Source organism: Melanotaenia boesemani, chromosome 11, assembly GCF_017639745.1.
Source record: "Melanotaenia boesemani isolate fMelBoe1 chromosome 11, fMelBoe1.pri, whole genome shotgun sequence".
In the NCBI taxonomy this organism is placed as follows: Eukaryota; Metazoa; Chordata; class Actinopteri; order Atheriniformes; family Melanotaeniidae; genus Melanotaenia; species Melanotaenia boesemani.
In genome coordinates this window covers 8,644,416-8,662,515 of record NC_055692.1, presented here as the reverse complement: position 1 = coordinate 8,662,515, position 18,100 = coordinate 8,644,416, and the positions used below count along the sequence as shown (strand labels likewise).

The following is an 18,100-nucleotide window of genomic DNA, read 5'->3' as shown; positions in this document are numbered from 1 at the left end:
GTTTACCACTGTGTAGCATCTCTTATGTAACAGGGATCTAAGAACTGAAACTTGTTGCTAGACCTTTGAGAGAAATGCTGATGCTTGAGTCCAACAACTGAACTCTCCTTCAATGAAGCCATGCTCTTGTAGCAGCTACACTAACAGTTCAGACAGCAGCATTTTAAAGTGCCCCTCTAGAGGATCACTACAATAGTTTCCAACCTTAAAAGTCTGTGCTTTGGACTAATTATGATGGCACAATGGCATCCATTACACACATTCCTGGAGCCATCAGTGCCCCATAGCTGAGAAACTGTACTTCACCAACTTCTGGATGACCACGTGACAGCTGTGTTTTGATTTATGGTGCTGCACTGCTAGCAAATATTTGCATATGCCGGCTGTTTTGGCATGCCACTTGACCTGGGGGAACACTCCTTAGACAGCTGCATGCTTTCTACTGACTCGTCATTCTTATCAGATTTAAGAATTTGACCTCACTTCTCATCGTGTCGTCGTTAAGAGAAATTTCCACAACAGTAGAATTTAGGTTGCAGCACCAAGGCAAGTAATCAACATCCAGCGATGGTGCAATCTTTGATATCAGTCAGCAGTCTAATGGTGAAAGTGCCTTTCCCATTATCAACATGTTAACAGTTTTCATCTTTTTTTCTTTTTACCTTCTCTTTAAGTTGTAGTGTGCCCAGCGAATTAAACATAATATATATTTATATGGAAATCAGAAAAACCATAGTGGAACAGACTGGTATTGGCACACTTCTTTAAAATGTTTTATTTATATTTCTTTTCAGTTATTCTGGAATGTTTTCAATGAACAAAACCACTTCAGTAGAAAAAATAGCTATTTAAATTCTTAAAAAGCAAAATCTGAAATAAATAACTTAAATAAGTAATGATATAAACATAGCACATGTCAAGTGTGTTTCCTAGCTGGAATGAAACTCATGAATATTTAAATAAGAGTGTGTTGAATGTTTGGGAAACGTGGTGTGTATTTGTGTTTACCAAAATAATTGAATGCATCAAAGTGTGTGTTTGTAAGCCATTTGCTCTATATGGCATTCAATATTTTTTAAAAAAGGGCGTATGTTGCTTTTAATGCATCAGTGCGTTTCTGGCAGCAGTCACAGTGTTTTTCATCAGCATGGCAACTGTCATCGGACCAACACCTCCAGGAACGGGTGTGATAAAACCTGCTTTCTCCTTCACGCCTACAACAAAAGGGAAAAAACAACAAAAAACACTTGGAGTTATTCAGTGCTCTTAAAAACAAAATTTAAACATTTTTTTCGGTCTGATCTTTGTACCCTCAAAATCCACATCCCCAATGAGCCGGATCTTCCCCGTTTTTGGGTCCTGGGTACGATTTATTCCCACGTCAATGACTGCTGCGCCCTCTTTTACCATATCTGCTGTGATCAGCCCAGGAACACCTACGAACAGAACCCAAAGATGAGAAAAACTGAAACCTACCGACACTGAAACCAGAATTTTTTCTTTTTTGTCTTTTATTTTTCTATACTGCTTAGACCAAATTGGGTCACGGGGGAGCTGGAGCCTATCCCAGCAATTAGCAGGTGAGAGGCAGGGTATACCCTGGACAGGCTGCCAGTCCATCACAAGGCCAACATGCAAACACCACACAAAAATGCCACTGTTCAAACCTCTCCCAGCTGAGGCTCAAACCAGCAGCCTTTTTGCTGTGAGGCTGCGGTGCTAACCACCACACCACCTTACAATTCCTGCCTGCTTTTTTTTTTTTTAGCTATCGTGATCCTTAGCAGCCACCATGGTAATCTTTTTACAATCTAAAGAGCCCATTTCAGGGCAAAAAAATGTAAGATTTTACATCAAAGTCTTTGATAAGCAGCTTGTCCTCTCCTTATAACTGAATCTGATGGAATACCATGACGATTATCAGTTTACCTGCATATCAACATAAGAAAATAACTTAGCTGAGAGTCTACACAGGAAAAAAGTTTATTTTAATAACCTCACCATTTCAAAGCTGGGTATCAGCTCATACTAAATTTCAACCTTTTAACACCAGCAGGTTCTATAAGACAAGGCAAGTTTATTCGTATGGCACATTTCATGTACAAGACAATTCAAAGTGCTTTACATAAAAATTACAAGCATTACATCTGGGTGCAGGAAGCAATAAGAAGTCTATTAAAAACAAACTTTAAAAGACATTAAATAAAAACAGAAAATGTTTTGACAATACGCAGCAAATAGAAAAGTTTTTAACCCTGATTTAAAACATGAATTAAAAGTTCTATAACAGTATAATATTGGGCACACACAGTTTTTAACTAACTAGTTTTCATTGATAGAACAGCAAAGTTTAAATGCTGCTGCTGCTTATTTTCAGAGCAGAAACTTATTCATGAAACTGAAGATCAGCACAAATGCCCACAGAGTTGCATTGCTTTGTCAAAGAAAAGCCCAGTTAATACAAATAAGACTACAACTTGACACTCTCAGCAGCATCATGTTTCGAAAATGTTTCTGGATTGATTAATGGTTTCACATTCCAGCTCACTAAGATCACTTTTGTTCTACAGTAATGTTGAAGCTTGCAGCTACGGAGGAGATGGAGCAATAACTTGATAATCAGAAACCTCCACGATGATTACTTAGAATACAGGAAGATCAGATCAGGTGAGGGATTGTAAGGCCTTTACATAATATCCCCCTGCTCTTACAATACCATGGCACGCAATTTCCTCTATGACAGATGCAACATCAGGAAAAGTTTTCTGGCACAAACACAAGGAGTGTACACTACAAGACAGAGCAGCGCAAGTAACCTTATTCAAATGAGAAATTGCTTAAAACAGGAAATTTAAGTTTGTTCATTTCAAGCAAACACTTGAAATTTTATATTTATATCTTTAATATCTTTCTTTTCCACTCAAAAATTCCTAAAAACATAATTCGAGGGAAATATTGTCAGCTATATCTACGCCATCTACATCTACATCAGTTGTTTTAAATCTTTTTAAATGACCTTGTTGCTTGGAATCAATGTCCTAGTTATGTTTGTATGCAGAGCTGTTTTTGCCACTAAGCAGACTAAGCGACCACTTAGGGGGCCCCCTACAGAAGAAGGTTGTTTCAATGAGTGGCTTATGGGCTTCATTATGAAGAGGAATTAACCAAGGTAATTTCTTTTGCAGTTATACTGTAAAGTAAGGTATTAGTCCAGTGATAATGAAGATTAGACACGTGGCAGCACTTTTTGAAAATGAGATTTGATTTAGCAGCAGGTGCTAACATGTTTAGCAAATGGTTGGGTAGTGTTAGCCAGAAAAGCAGTTGTAGCTCAAGCTAGCGGTAGGGTTGCCAACCATCTTGTAAAATACAGAATTGTTCCTTATTTTACAATTAAACATCTCCTCCCGACATTTTATTGGTTCAATAGGGACGGTCCGTATTGAACGCAGTGTGTTGCGGTCACGGTTGCCTAGAGACAGACAGTCCTGAATTAAATCAAATAAATCCAACAGCTTCTTGTCAACTTCTTCACAATAACCCATTAATTTCAGTCAGGTGTGTTAGATCAGGGAAACAATGAAAACCTGCAGGATACCGGCCCTCGAGGACTGGAGTTTGACACCTGTGACTTAGGGTGTCACATCTACCCAAAAACTTTGTTCATGGCATGAAGGGGTTGGGCCCCCAAAACTTATTCTGCTTAGGGCCCACTGAAGTCTATAGCTGGCTCTGTTTGTATGATCCACGCAATCACAAATGCCACCTTCAACTTAAGGTGAGTGGGGCATCAACACAGTAAAAAAAATGCCTATGCTAATGGTGCAGAGCAATTGTCAAGAGCAATTTGACATCTATTCATTGACAAATCAATTGCTAGTTCCACCCCTAAAGCAAGTAAGTAACTCAAAGCCCTTTGCATTAATTTGTATCACTGAATAATAAGAAAGAATTTCATCAGATTTTTACTTAATTACCTGCAGCTGCAACAATGATGTCAGCCAGACTCGTCAGCTCTTTCAGGCGTTCCCTCGGTGTACATCTGTGGACAATGGTCACTGTGGCATCACCTGAGTGGTTAAAAGGATTTTAAGGATTAAAGCACTTAAAAAAATTAACCAAAATGTTTTCTTACTTTTCTTTTGAGTCGCTGTGCAGAGTTTTAGTTGTATCATAACTTTAAAAAAATTAAATAGTCAAAAACTTAAGTTTAAATTTCTACTCAGAGGTATAACTTTGAAAGGTTTTTACCATGAAACTCCACTTACAGCTTGTCCAACATTTTCTGAAACTCTCCCTCGGTTACTGCAGAGCACACAAATGGAGTACAAACAAGAAATCTGTCTAAAGTAAACTATTTTGAATAACATTACACTAAGGAATGGAATACATGGATGGAATACAATTCTATCCATATTTTGTGTCATAATTTAACTTTGCGTTATAGTTGATGATGGCACACTCATTGAGAAGAAAATTTCAAACTGGCACTCCATGTCAGAAGTCTTTTCTATTATCATGTAAACATAATTTTGAGCCAGGAAGGTGGACAATGGAACAACACTGAAGCACCAAGACAAAACCAAGAGGAACATCCATCCTTACTTTACAAGAAATTGTTAGCTTAAAAAGTAAGGAAATCTGTGTTTGCTTCTAACAATGCTTCTTGGCAATAAATTTAACACATATAGAAAGACAGTTTATTTCCCTTTTATATAATGCCAAATTTATTAGGAAAATACATTTGTGGGATGAGAAGCAGAGTTGAGTATGTGAGTTGTGCCCATGAAAATGCTTGTTAAATCTTCTCTGCCAATGCCTAACAGCTTATTTTGCTAGTGATAATTGTTTGGTGTCCTTTATTTGAATGGTTGATTAAAGTCTGAAGAAACAACAATTTCTTTATTTAGCACACCGGGGTCTCAGTGTCATGTGGAAGAACCATACTAAGTCACAACAGCCTGGCACCTCATCCTCATTGCTGGTCTCACCAGTTTGGTCGCACACAGCTGTGGGATGAAATCCCATTTTTCTAGCAGAATTAATCCCAAAACAACCAATGTGGTCGTGTTGGTCACTCTGTTACAAAGAGCACACCCAAGGTGACCCCACAAGTGCTCAATGGAGTTGAGGTCAGGACTGTAGGTAGGCCATTATATCCGCTCCACTCCCAGTAACCCGCTCTAGTGTTGCCAACTTGGAGAATAGAGTTCGCTCGGGTCTTAGGTGCCGACAGGGTGAGGAAACGGTCTTCTTGCTGCATCATCTTTTTGAGAAGCCCACTACTGCCTGTCTGTTATATGGACTTCGAGCTGGAGATGGTACTAGAGCTCACATTGAATAATGCTGCAGCTTGGTTTTGTGAAACACCAGCTTGAAGTTGCCCAATACAGATCAGTCAAATATGACATGGTTGGAACTGACACCAACAGACTGCTGTAGCAGGACCCATGTTCACAGGTGCTGCTATCAGGTGCCAATCAAGCACCTGGTTGTCAGTACCTGGGGTACCAGAGGCTTAAAACAACATACAAATGCATTGTCCTTATAAATATGACACAATTTAAAAGGAAAATAAACAATCTTTCCATCTGTACAAGATTTATTGTCAAGAAGTATTGTTACAACAAAGAAATAAGCACAAATTTCCTTACTTTTTCTGCTTATTATATGTTTATTATAGTATTAGCTGAAATTTTTTTTAGCTATATTGTATTATTGCAAATGCACACACACACACACACACACACACACACACAAATATTACTTAACATATGAGTCTCCTGGTCTCAAACAGCTTGGCAGAAAGCACAAAAGACTGATACTTGATACTTGACTTTACTTATTAGTTGCACAATGCGGTGATGTAATATTGGTAATATTTATTCGAATCTTTATCTGTGATATCTGTGGACATCCCGGATTGTCGTTATTGCACTGGTACAAGATAAAAAAGCTGTGACATGTAGACTTGTTCTGGGAAGATAAGAATGAGACGGAAGGAGAGGCAAGTCACAGCACATCAAACCGGCGGGTTGCAGACTTGATGAAACACGTGTGTACCTGCATTACTGATCTTGTGAGGAATTAAATCAGTTTAAACAGTCATAAAGTGGGGATCTGACTTCCTTCATGGACATAAAACATGTATAGAAATACAAACCAGTTTCAGTTTCATCAGTTTAGTCTTATTCCCAGCATGGCTTGACCCACAATTAAAAATGTCTCTCTTAGGAAACAACTGAGTTTACAGTCAGTCTCCAGCATAGACAAATTATTTTTTCAATATTACAACATACCAACACACCTGATTGACATTAATAATCTCATGAAACAAGTTCTTTGCAAGCCTGCTAACGAGCCAGTCATTTAATTCATGTGTGTTACATTAGGATTACCTCCGCAAGCTTACCTCTAAAACATGCAGGGAAGTGAGGGCCAGGATTGGGAAACACTGACTTAACATGTTTTCATTCCACAACTCTACAACTATCAATGATGTAAGATTTTGTGAAATGCCACAAAAAAAGAAGCAATACATACAAAAAAAGTAAAAAAAAAAAAGTAATAAAAAAAACAAAAACAAAAACAAAAACAGACGAAACAACAAAGGAATTTTTTCATGCAGTTTTTCCCACATAAAGGGCGAGACAGGTTGGTGACAGAATTAACGGTTAAACACCCACACTTTCTGGATAAATGTCGCTCTTGAAGGGAGTGTAAAGTCAGAAAACCCAATATCTGCCTGCATCAGATGGTGATACGTTCAACCTGGAATTTTACTCATCATTAAAACACAGGTAAACCAGTTCTTACAGAGATTAGGTGTTACCAGATACTTTCTCAGTGATGTCTAGATAAAACTGGTATGTAACTGAAAACTGAATCAACTTAGAAAAAAAAAATTTCCAACATTTAATGTACGGCAATATAAAAGATTTAATATGGAATATAATTGAAATTCTGATTAATTGGAATCAGAAGCTAGGTAAACATAAAGACTAACAGCAGCATCTGTTGCAAAATATTAAATGTTAATTTTCTTATCATAGTGTCTATGAAATCTAAGAAAAATAGAACTGTAAAGGTTTCAGCATTATCCCACACAGTAGCCTGTCTTTGAAAGGGCCTGTCCCAAACATCACAGAAAACTCAAAATATATAAATAACTTGGGAATCCCTCAAAGAGCTGTTAAATAAAACCTAGATAAAAGATAGCTGATTACTTTCAGTTTATACTGGTTGAATCAGTCAGTGATTTGGTTTCCCACAAGGAGAGGCACATGGCATACCATGGAGATTTACCCTGTGCAGTCAGCCTGCACCAGACCAGGGCCTTTATTTATCAATTATTCTTACGTACAGATTTACGCATATTTTGTGCAGCACTTTCATGCAAAGTGTGAAATTTACTGTCTTGTACTTAGAAATGTTCTTACATATAAGATGAGCTCTGACCACGTGTACACACAGAATCTAGTGGTAGAACAGGGGATTACTTTTGCAGGTGTCAGAGTGATCTCAGCACCAAATAATAATTAGCATACTCTATTGGCTTTCCTTTATAAAAAAAATTAAACAGACATGTAGCTTCATTGGTTTCAAAATTTACAAAAAAAAACAAAACATCTGTGACAGACAGGTGAGAACTAAACATCATTAATTTGATTATATCTAATAATATTTCAAACTCTGCAGTTCTCTGTGAGCACATTATCAGAGAACCAGCCGATCTGAATGATAAGATCATTTCTAAACAGATGCTAAAAGCGACCCTGTTAGGAATTGTGCCGTGATATCGGATCTGTGTTGCAATTAACCCTCTGAGTCATTGCATCTGCACTCAGCCTGAAATCCATATTATCTTTAGTCTACTTCTACATTCAGTCAAGTCAGACAGATTTTTGTTGCTGTTGCTTGTGCATACTGTATATTGTGCTTTGATTCATCAGAAGCCTCCATTATTATCTGTTGTTCACTTAAAGTGAAGTAAGAAGCATGCAATGTCTCCAGGTCAGCATCAGTTAATCTGTAATCAACCTCATGGTCTTTTGAAGACAGTCACCTCTAACACTTGATTTATTCGCTCCTTCTCAGCCTTGACTTAGCATACATGAAACCAATTAAGACTGAATGTTTCTGATAAGTCTTGGCTGAGCCCCTGTTTCTTGTCTCATCCTGGAAAACTGAATTCTGCTTCTGTGAAACAGCCTTCAGGTTGGAAATTTGGAACTGCATGTGTACTTTAAACCTGCATTAATTTTTCATAAACAGTAAGAGGAAACATTTCTGTCAGTGGGTATTGTCTAGTAGCCTTTTGCCTTTTATATCCAATCCTGACACCCTAACGTGTTACCAGTTAATCTGATAATTGTAGTCTTCTAATAAAAAGTGTTACATTTATATTCTATTAACTTTTCACCCAACTTTTATTTATTATCATCAAATTCTTTTTCAGTGCAATACAGTTTGATTAGTGAAGATACAACAAATAATTTCCTTGATTTGTCTTTGTTAAATACTTCAAATAAATTAACAATTTTCAAATTTTAGTATTTGTTTTTTTTGTTTTTTTTTTGTTTTTTTTTTCATTAAAAGGGATAGGTTTGCTACCAGTCATTTAAAATGTACTACTAATGTTAAAACATGCACATTCTCAATGCAGAATGGAGAAGGCATGAATATTTCTGTTCTGTCAATAAATTAAGAATATTACCAGCTGGAAACAAGCTAACAGGACTTAGCTTTCAAACTTAACGGTCTTATAAACAGCTGTTGCAAGCTAACACATGACATACAAAACACTAATATAAAACTGAAGCACTCTTACATGCAAAACAGCTGAAACTACCACAGACTGGGCATAAATGTCACACTTTCCACTGACAACGCACTCAAAATCTATAATAAAACAGTGGTTTTAGCTTGACTGTTTAGGAAAGGGCAGCTGGCACAACAGTGGATCTCATAGTTCTGGTAAAGTTCTTTGTTACTGTGCAGCTCTGCTTGTGTTATGTACACCTTTCTGTTAATCTAACCTGTAATACTGCTGTTCTTTCACAAAGGAAGCAGAACTTGTTGCTTAATCCAAGCAAGCAATGCCTTTTGACATTGATTTTTCTCCCTATGCCCTTATAAGGAGTTGATCCGTTTCCCTGTGATGCACAATGCCAAAAGTTTCACCCAGTGCATTTCTTTTACACTCCCTATTTTGTTTTTTGGGGTTTTTTTTTTTTTGCAAAAGGACATGCATCAGCATTGTTTTGGTTTGGTAAAAAAAAGCAAGGAGTCATGAATGCCTTCGTTGCATATCCTGACAAAAGTTCAAAGAATCAAATATGCCTCAGGAAAAACAGAGATGGTGCAATATAATTTTGCCTACAAAGACCAACCAGCCATATAACTGAGTCACCTCATTCAGAGATAACTAAATAAAATACACATTCAAACACACTCCCTCCTACCTCCGGGGCGTTCATGGTGGCGATCGGTGTGGAGTAACATTGCAATAGGCATTCCAACATTTTTGGAGCGACCAGCAACCAGGACATTCTTTCCCACAGTTTCAATGCCTGCACAGATTATCAGGGAAAAAAAAGGGGGGGTTTTATCTGATGATTGTTCATTTTGGCTCTGTCTATAAACTGCGTAAGGGGAGAATTTATCTATGCAAATAAAAAATTATTTAACTATAAACACAAACATACTGAAAATGAACAAATATATCACAAAATATTCTTGAAGTATTAAAAGTTATTTAAGTTCTGATTGACAAGTGTGATTAATGCCAGCCATAAAAACTAGACCACCAAAGTTGCCACTGTGACTCAGGTTATGGAAAAGAAGATGTCTTCCAGTCATAAGATCAGTAGTTCAATCCCAATCACCCTTCTTGTGCTGATGTATTCATGTGAAAGACACTGGACTCCCATATTACACCCATTATGCTCACGAGTTTGTGCGATAGTAAATAAAAAAAAGCTCCATATTGAGTAGAAATACATGGAAATGCTGTATAACTATGTGTTTGTGCAAATAAGTGGATGAGAAGCATATTGTAAACCACTGTGTAGAGTCACAAAGGTGGTGTGATGTTATGTAGAGGCCTTTCTCCTTCAAGATTATATGTAATAATTGAAGGAAATATTCAATACAACATAGAACATTATCCATTTGCACAACTCAAATGTCAACAAGTCACACAGCAACACAAACATTTGTCAAACTCCTTACATGCACCCCTTTGCTTTGTTACTTAACCTTGAAAAGTCTTGTTCACACACACTAGTTTTTCTACATTAAAGCTAATGCCATGTCATGCTGATCAAAATTGTTTTTTCTAAATATTGAAAATAAACCTTTCTTCACTTTTACCTCAGCAATTTTTTCAGATGTTACTTTAGAGAACCCACAAACCTCAAATCACAATTTATACATGACATCTCTAGGGCCTATGCTCACTGAACTAGGAGTCTTTTAAACATCCTTCATTCTTCTACTCAACACATCTACAAAGGGACTACCCTGATCAGCTTTAATGCTCAGGCTGACGATGGTCGACAGAAAGGAATTGCAATAATTCTCAGACAGAAAGAATCAAGGTCTGTTACATTTCCAAAGAGTGCTGTGATCATCACAAATACCTCATTCAAAGAAAGTCTCAAAAATCATCAAGGTTCTTCTCTGCCCTCTCGTGGTCTTGTTATCTCAAAAGGTATGACAGCAACTAAGCTATGCAGTATTAATAAATAAACTGCATAGTTCAGATGCTGTCATAAACTTTACTAATCAGCAGCCAGGTTTGACTCAAGGTTTTCCTCTCACCGGCTATAAAAAAAATCTGCTTTCTCCTCTGAGTTTGATTAACAAGCTATGTCTCATGTCAACTGATGTTCTCAAATTATTATTTTATGTTTAGTGTATCTAAGTGAAGCCAGAATTTTCAGAATTTAACATTAACCAAAATTAATTTTACACAATAGTTCATGAAGATTTACATGTCTTGATTCAAGTTATATTCTCATATGCAAATGCAATATAGATTTAATTTGTTACACATTTAAAATAGGAAAATAGTTGGATATTTATACAAAAAAAAGGTATTTATATCTTCTGTGAAAATGTGTGATTTGTCAGGATATTTGCATCATGTGTTAGTTAATGAATGGGTGGGCCAGTAGGATGGCACAGGGCAAGGGTTTTTGAAGGGTGAAAAAACATTAATTGGTGCCATCTAGTGGGCTTAACATCATATTAGATTAACACAAATTAACCTTATTATTGTAACTAAATATCAAACATTTGTGGAAATATAACCTGAACACGTTATAGAGCTGAAATGTTTCTATTAAATAATAATAAATTAGATATATAATATTTAACCACACTATAATTACTAGCAGTTTAGATGGTATTTAATGCCCTCTGAATGGATTTTCTTTTTTTTTTCCAACAACAATAAAATTGAAAGTATAAATTGGACATGTACACCAGCTTAAGAACATCTGGTGGTTTACCTGCTCTTTTGATGATCTCCCAGACCGCTGCAGGTGTCGCAGGTACCATAGATCTCTGGTCCAGGCACAATTTACCAATATTCACAATATGGAAACCATCAACATCCTTCTCTGGAGCGATGGCATTACATACTGCTCGCTCACTGATGTGATCTGCAGAGGAGAGAGACCAAAAAAATAAAAATGAAAGATGAAGTGATCATAAGTAAGATAAAACATTATCAGTATGACTCATTTCCAAAAACAAGCTATGCATATATATATACAGTATATAAAATTATTATAAACTATGTATAGTGTGTACATCTGTTCAATATGACAGTCCCCTCCAAAAATGGTGTGAAATAGGATTTAATCTGTTCAGATGTTCAATCTTACACAATATTACGCTGTTGGGATTTTTTTAAGGGGGTGTCAAATATGGAATAAAGTTAGCCCAGTTTAGCACCTGTTGTCTTTCACTTACCCAACTGTACACCAATAACGAGTCAGATGGTCCCTTTTCCTGTTTGCATGACGGACTTTTCACTTGTGTTCACATTGTTTTCAGAATTGCTCTTAACCCAACACTTAATGACTGTTTTAAATGCCCCGGGGCAGCGTCAGGGTTGAAAAATCACAGCCATTAAATGTCAGTTATCAGCACTGTCTCTTGTGTACAGTGATTTTCTGTCATCTTTAATATTGAACTTTAATTGTTGAACTACACTCTGGGGCCACTTTTTCTATTACCCATGCTTAATTGCTTGTTAACACAAATATATAACCAGCCAATCACACGGCAGATTATGTAAACATGGTCAAGATGGTCATGTTGAGGCTCAAACTGACCATCAGAAAGGGCTAGGACGGGAATTTAGCTAACTTCTAACGTGGCATGTTTGTTGATGCCAGACTGGTTTGTCTGACTAGAAACTGCTGATCTACTGGGATTTTTAAATCATCTCGAAGGTTTATAGAGAATGAACCAAAAAAGAGAAAATCTTCAGTAATCATCAGTTGCCAGAATAAAAATGCATTGTTTATGCCAGAGAAGAAGGAGCAGGCTGGTTGAAGATGATGACAAACAGTAATTCAAAAACCCACTTGTTATAACAAAAGTATGCAGAATATCCTCTCTGAATGGACAATACATCAAATCATCAAATAGACTAGATTTATATAGCGCTTTTCAAGACACCCAAAGCGCTTTACATTGCATCCATTATTCATTCACTCCTCAGTCATACCTGGTGATGGTAGGCTACATGTGCAGCCACAGCTGCCCTGGGGCAGACTGACGGAAACGTGGCAGCCAATCCTCACATCTCCGACCACCACCAAACATTCATATCCACATTCATACACCAGCGATGCCAACACTGGAGGCAAGGAGGGTGAAGTGCCTTGCCCAAGGACACAACAACTCACACAGGCTCACCAAAACTGAACAACAGAAGGTTGGAAAAATGTTACCTGCCCTGATGAGTCTCCATTTTAGCTGCAACATTCAGTTCAATTTAGCTTTATTAGTATAGCGCCAATTCACAACAAAGGGCATTTTACAAACATACTCATTTCAAACCTATTTACTGGGATCCAGTTAAAACAAATCCATAGTATGCCGATTTACAATCACTGCCAATTCATAATAAATAATAGCCTATCCAAGGAAAATTAAGATCTAAGAAAATTAAGATGGTGAATGAGTACATGAGAGCATGGATCCACCCTGTCTCGTATCAATGATATAGCTTGGTGGTGGTGTAATAATGTGGGGGATTTTTTGACACAATCTAGACCCTTAATACCAACCAAGCATCATTTAAATACCACAGCCTACCCTGAGTATCATTGCTGACCATGTCCACCCCCAACCTCTGAGGCATGTTATTTTTCTACTCAGTCATTTTACTGACCTGTTTCTAAATAACTTCATTAGTTATGAGATGTTCCTCCACAGGATGTCTTTTTTTAAGCATTACACACATTTTATTCCCATTTCATGTTGGTACTGTCCCAGCTCTTTAATGTGATACTTTAAAACTCATCCACTCCAGTCCTCCTATTAAGCTTTATCAATGGTTACAAATCACTTATAGGTACAAAAGAATTAACAGAAATTACACTTTAAAGATCTGATAATAGGAGCTAACTGATGTCAGTGAGAAAAAAAAATCATCTTCTCCTGTGGCTTGTTTGTCTACCTGGAAGTGGCAGCTGCACCAACAGGCCACTGACCCTCCAGTCACGGTTCATCTTGTCAATCAGCTCCAGCAACTCCTCCTGGGACACTGAGCTAGGCCGCACCACTGTGTCACTGGAAATGCCTGCAGAACACAAACACATCACATATACTGCACTCAAATGTAGCCATATGTTATGATAATAAATTGTAGTGCTTTGCCGTATCTAAAATGGGTTTATCTGGTTTGTTTTGCTTAGTTATACACATAGAGTAGTGTTCATGTGGGCACACACTGCTCATATCTGACCCAGGATGCTGGCTGCCCGGGTCTTGTTCTTCACATAGGTATGACTGGCTGGGTCTTCTCCGACTAAGACCACTCCCAGGTGTGGTCTCATGTTACCCTGTGCTACAAGCTCTTCCACATCACGCTGAATTTCTCTGTGCAGCTGACGAGCCATCTCAGTTCCCGAAATTACCACAGCAGCATGCCTGGAGAGAGTAATTGTAAAGTCATGAACAAACACACATATATGCAACACACTACATGACAAGCTAAAAACAACACTGCAGATATTAATCTCCATTAACAATTATATAATTGCATGAAGTTTATGAGAAGCAATTCTAATACAAGCCCAATTCCAAAAAAGATGGGATGTTTTGTAAAATGTAAATAAAAGCAGAATGCAATTATTTTCAAATCTCATTAACTAATGTCTTATTCACAATAGAAGATAGAAAAAAATAGTACATTTTGAAAATGGGAAATGTGCTATTTCAAGGGAAATATGACTTAATTTTCTATTTGATTGCAGGAAAACATCAAATTAAAGTTGAAACAAAGCTGGAAGTCTGAAAAAGTAAGTGCTATTTAAAGAAACAGCTGGGGATACATGTTGCAACTAACTAAGCTAATTAGCAGCAGGTCAGTAACATGATTGGATATAAAACAAAAAAAGAGCACCTTAGAGAGGCAGAGTCTCTCAGAAGGGCAGAGGTTCAGCAAAATCTGCAAAAAACTGCAACTATAAATTGCATAACAGTTTAGAATAATGAGCCTCATTATAAAATTTCAAATGCTATAAATAATTTATTAACATAAGAACATCAAAAGATTCCAAGAATTTGAAGAAATCTTTATACACACAGGACATGATTTAAAGTTAGTATTAAATGCCTCTAATTTTACAACCCTCCAGAGGCAATGCATTTAAAACATGCATGATTTTGTCATTGGAAAAAAATCACTGCATGGGCTCGGGAATCCTGAAAAGAATCAATGTCCATGAACATAGTTCACTGTGCCATCTGCAAATTTTAAAGCGCTATCATGCAAAAAAAAAAGAATTGTAGTCTTCTTTAGAGCTTATTTACCATTGGGATAGACTCCAGTGGTAGAGAGTCAAAAATTCTTCTGGAACTCATGGACATGTCTTTATGACCAAAGAGGATAGGGACCATTCATTTTGTTATTACCACTCAGTTCAAAAACCTGCATTTCTGGTGGTATGGGTTCAACAACTAGTCTCCTCAGTTCCCAGATGTATACAGACTATTGTTAAAAGAAGAAAATATAAATACATTGAGATCAAATTTATCTTGTCACAACTTTTTTGACATGTATTGCATTCAAATTAACTAATATTTTTTATTAAATACAGTAGTGAAATGCCTCCCTTTCAACATTGTACATGTACATTACATATGTACACACACACACACACATATGTGTGTATGTGTGTGTGTGTGTGTGTGTTATATGAATAACCCGAAACTGATGATGGAAACAATGTAATGAGAAAATAACATTGTAGTCTTCATTTTAAATACACAATAATCATGTCAGCTTGTCCTTATAACAGTAATTAATGCATATATTGATATTTCAAATTGACAGCGGCTCTAATACTTGTGGATTATGGCAATTAATGGTATTTTAACTAAGGATTAGACATTACACATCAACTCAACCGTCTCTCTAAGACGCACACAGAATATTTATAAGATCCTGAATTTCCCACTCCGTAAATAACATAAAACAACCTGCCAGTTTTTTGCCTCAATTATAATAGGTTGCTAGAACATAATAGTTATTTTTACCATTCTGGTATTTTTTCTATCTTTTGGGGGTCCTTTTTATCTGATAGAAATTATGGCATTGGCTACTAGGTGCCCCGTAGCTCACCATCCACCAGCATCCTCAGCCAGCATCATGGGTGTAATGCGCTCCTCGTCGTAACCTAATCCGACCAAATAATTTTTCTTTCTGATATACGTCAACATTGTCTCATTAATGAGACTTGAATTTGGCACCCCATCCCATTGCCCTCCATCAGCAAACCAGCGCTCTGTACCGTGAACGGTGAACCCCGCTGTCAATCAACTTCCTCCGACACGTGACACTCACAGGTGCGGGAGCGCCGCTCGTCCCCTCCGCGAGATAACGATATTTAAAGAGAAATCTTTTTTTTAAAAAAACAGTGGGAGCCTTTTACCTGGTCGCCGTCTGGTGTAGCTGTCTCCCCTGATTGTCGTGTTTCCTGTGCACCCGCAATGTGGCACGGCAGCAGTGATAGCGAGTACAAATCCTGAAGGAGGAGCGTAGGGGTGAAACAGAGGCCGCCATGTTTATGTGCACGTCATAGAGCGTGTGTACGTCGTGAATGTGTGCGTGTACGAGGGGAGGGGAGAGGGGGACAGGGTATACTGTACTTTTCTATTCTATTCTACAGTCATTTAGCATTTAGCTTTTATCCAAAGCGACTTACATTTGAGAGTAAGAACAACACAAGCAAGTTGGGATGTATTTGAGCTGATGAGGAATAGATTACATGTAGATGTTTATTTCTTATGTAAAGTGAAAATGGGCTCTAAAGCCACATGGATATAAAATTCTTACGAATTAATAGATAATGTTTAATGTAAAATATAGATGAATAGTTCAGTTCCGTTTCTGCCATAGTGTTAGATGGACTCCATACCATTCTGATATTTTTTCTGTAAACAGTAAGCTTCAACTAGAATATAAGCCAGGATATATATAAAATATTTTAGAACCAATTCTCATTTACAAACATGACCTGCCAGCTGAAACAAGAAAAAATAAGTAATTTAACTCAAATCCCCCAAGTTCATCATGAGTCATCAACACTTTAACTGTTTAAGGAGAGGTACTCTAAAATACTATTAATATCTACAAAATTAGGTTTTAGACATTTTCTATACAGACATCAGTTGAAGGTGACATATGATGCAAGATATGTTATATTAAAATGTTTAGGACTATAAAGCTAATTGATTACATTGATTTAACTCAAGCAATCCCTATTCAGCAGAAACATATTATGGAATATGAACCTCTGTCAAAATCCTGACTGAAACTTTAACTATTTGGCTTTTTGGATGGATTAATTAAGGTTTAGTATGCAAAATAAAGTCACACACTAATACACAAATACATGCGGTTCATATTAGAAAAACCTCCAATGTGGCTGAATTACAACGATTTGGCAAAGATGGGTGGGCCAAAATTCCTCCACAGCGCTGTAAAAGACTCACTGCGAGTTACTGCAAATGCTTGATTGCAGTTGTTTCTAAGGGTGGTAATCATTTTTCACACAGGGCCATAAAGGATTAAATTTTTTCTCTCCCTTAATAACAAAAACCTTTATTTAAAAACTGAATTTTTTTGTGTTTACTTGTGTTGTATTTGACTAATATTTAAATTTGTTTGATGATCTGAAACATTTAAGTGTGACAAACATGCAAAAAGAGTAAGAAACCAGGAAGGAGGAAAACACTTTTTCACACCAGTGTACATAGTTTTGCAGTGCTTCTTTTTGTAAATTGCATTGGCTTGTCCAGCAGTATTTGTAGTAATATTTTACCAAAGGGATTTTTTTAAATTTAATTAGCATTTGGGTCATTTAAGAATTAAATCTACAGTTCACATTTAATTTTATAAAATTTGGCCTTGTACTTTTTGCACAATATTGCTTATAAACAAAGACACTGACAAAATATTAGCCATGCTCTCAAGTGTAGCTGAAATGTCTTACCAGAAGATGGCAGCAAATATTTGGCCTGTAAAGAGAATTGTCACAGATTCATTTAAGACTCTTCAAGACGAAAATCCTCTTTGGGTTATATGGACCAAATGACCATCTTGAGCCAATGATAGAGATCTAATGTCTGTAAAGGAAAGAGGACTACAGCATGTGATGTTACTCAACTGTACTTAGTTATTTACAAAAGTCCCTGCAGTAAATGATAAAGTTGTCTAAATTAAAATAAAAAAGGCAGCATTATGTTCAACAACTAGATTATTCAACAATTACAAAATAGATGCAAAGAAAACAGCACTGGGAAATGTAAACACGTCTAATTTATTCTGTTCAAACATGTCTGCTATGAC

At 36.8% G+C, this 18,100-nt stretch overlaps 1 protein-coding gene across 4 annotated transcripts; it reads right to left on the bottom strand.

Moving 5' to 3' along the window:
* Nucleotides 1-751: 751 nt before the first annotated feature.
* On the bottom strand, nucleotides 752-18,100 carry LOC121648386 (probable bifunctional methylenetetrahydrofolate dehydrogenase/cyclohydrolase 2). Of its 4 annotated transcripts, XM_041998443.1 has the most exons (10): nucleotides 17,745-18,100; nucleotides 16,182-16,274; nucleotides 14,651-14,711; nucleotides 13,991-14,175; nucleotides 13,703-13,825; nucleotides 11,517-11,669; nucleotides 9,465-9,572; nucleotides 3,978-4,070; nucleotides 1,311-1,436; nucleotides 752-1,214 (listed from the first exon to the last, which is right to left on the bottom strand). In XM_041998443.1, exons 4-10 carry the CDS (start codon nucleotides 14,142-14,144, stop codon nucleotides 1,099-1,101), a joined length of 873 nt encoding a protein of 290 aa, XP_041854377.1. In that variant the 5' UTR covers nucleotides 14,145-14,175; nucleotides 14,651-14,711; nucleotides 16,182-16,274; nucleotides 17,745-18,100; the 3' UTR covers nucleotides 752-1,098. The 4 variants fall into 4 exon arrangements, with proteins under 4 accessions (XP_041854377.1, XP_041854379.1, XP_041854378.1 ...); XM_041998445.1 differs by lacking the exon at nucleotides 14,651-14,711 and having other exon boundaries at nucleotides 17,745-17,766; XM_041998444.1 differs by lacking the exons at nucleotides 16,182-16,274; nucleotides 17,745-18,100 and adding an exon at nucleotides 15,872-16,130 and having other exon boundaries at nucleotides 14,651-14,695.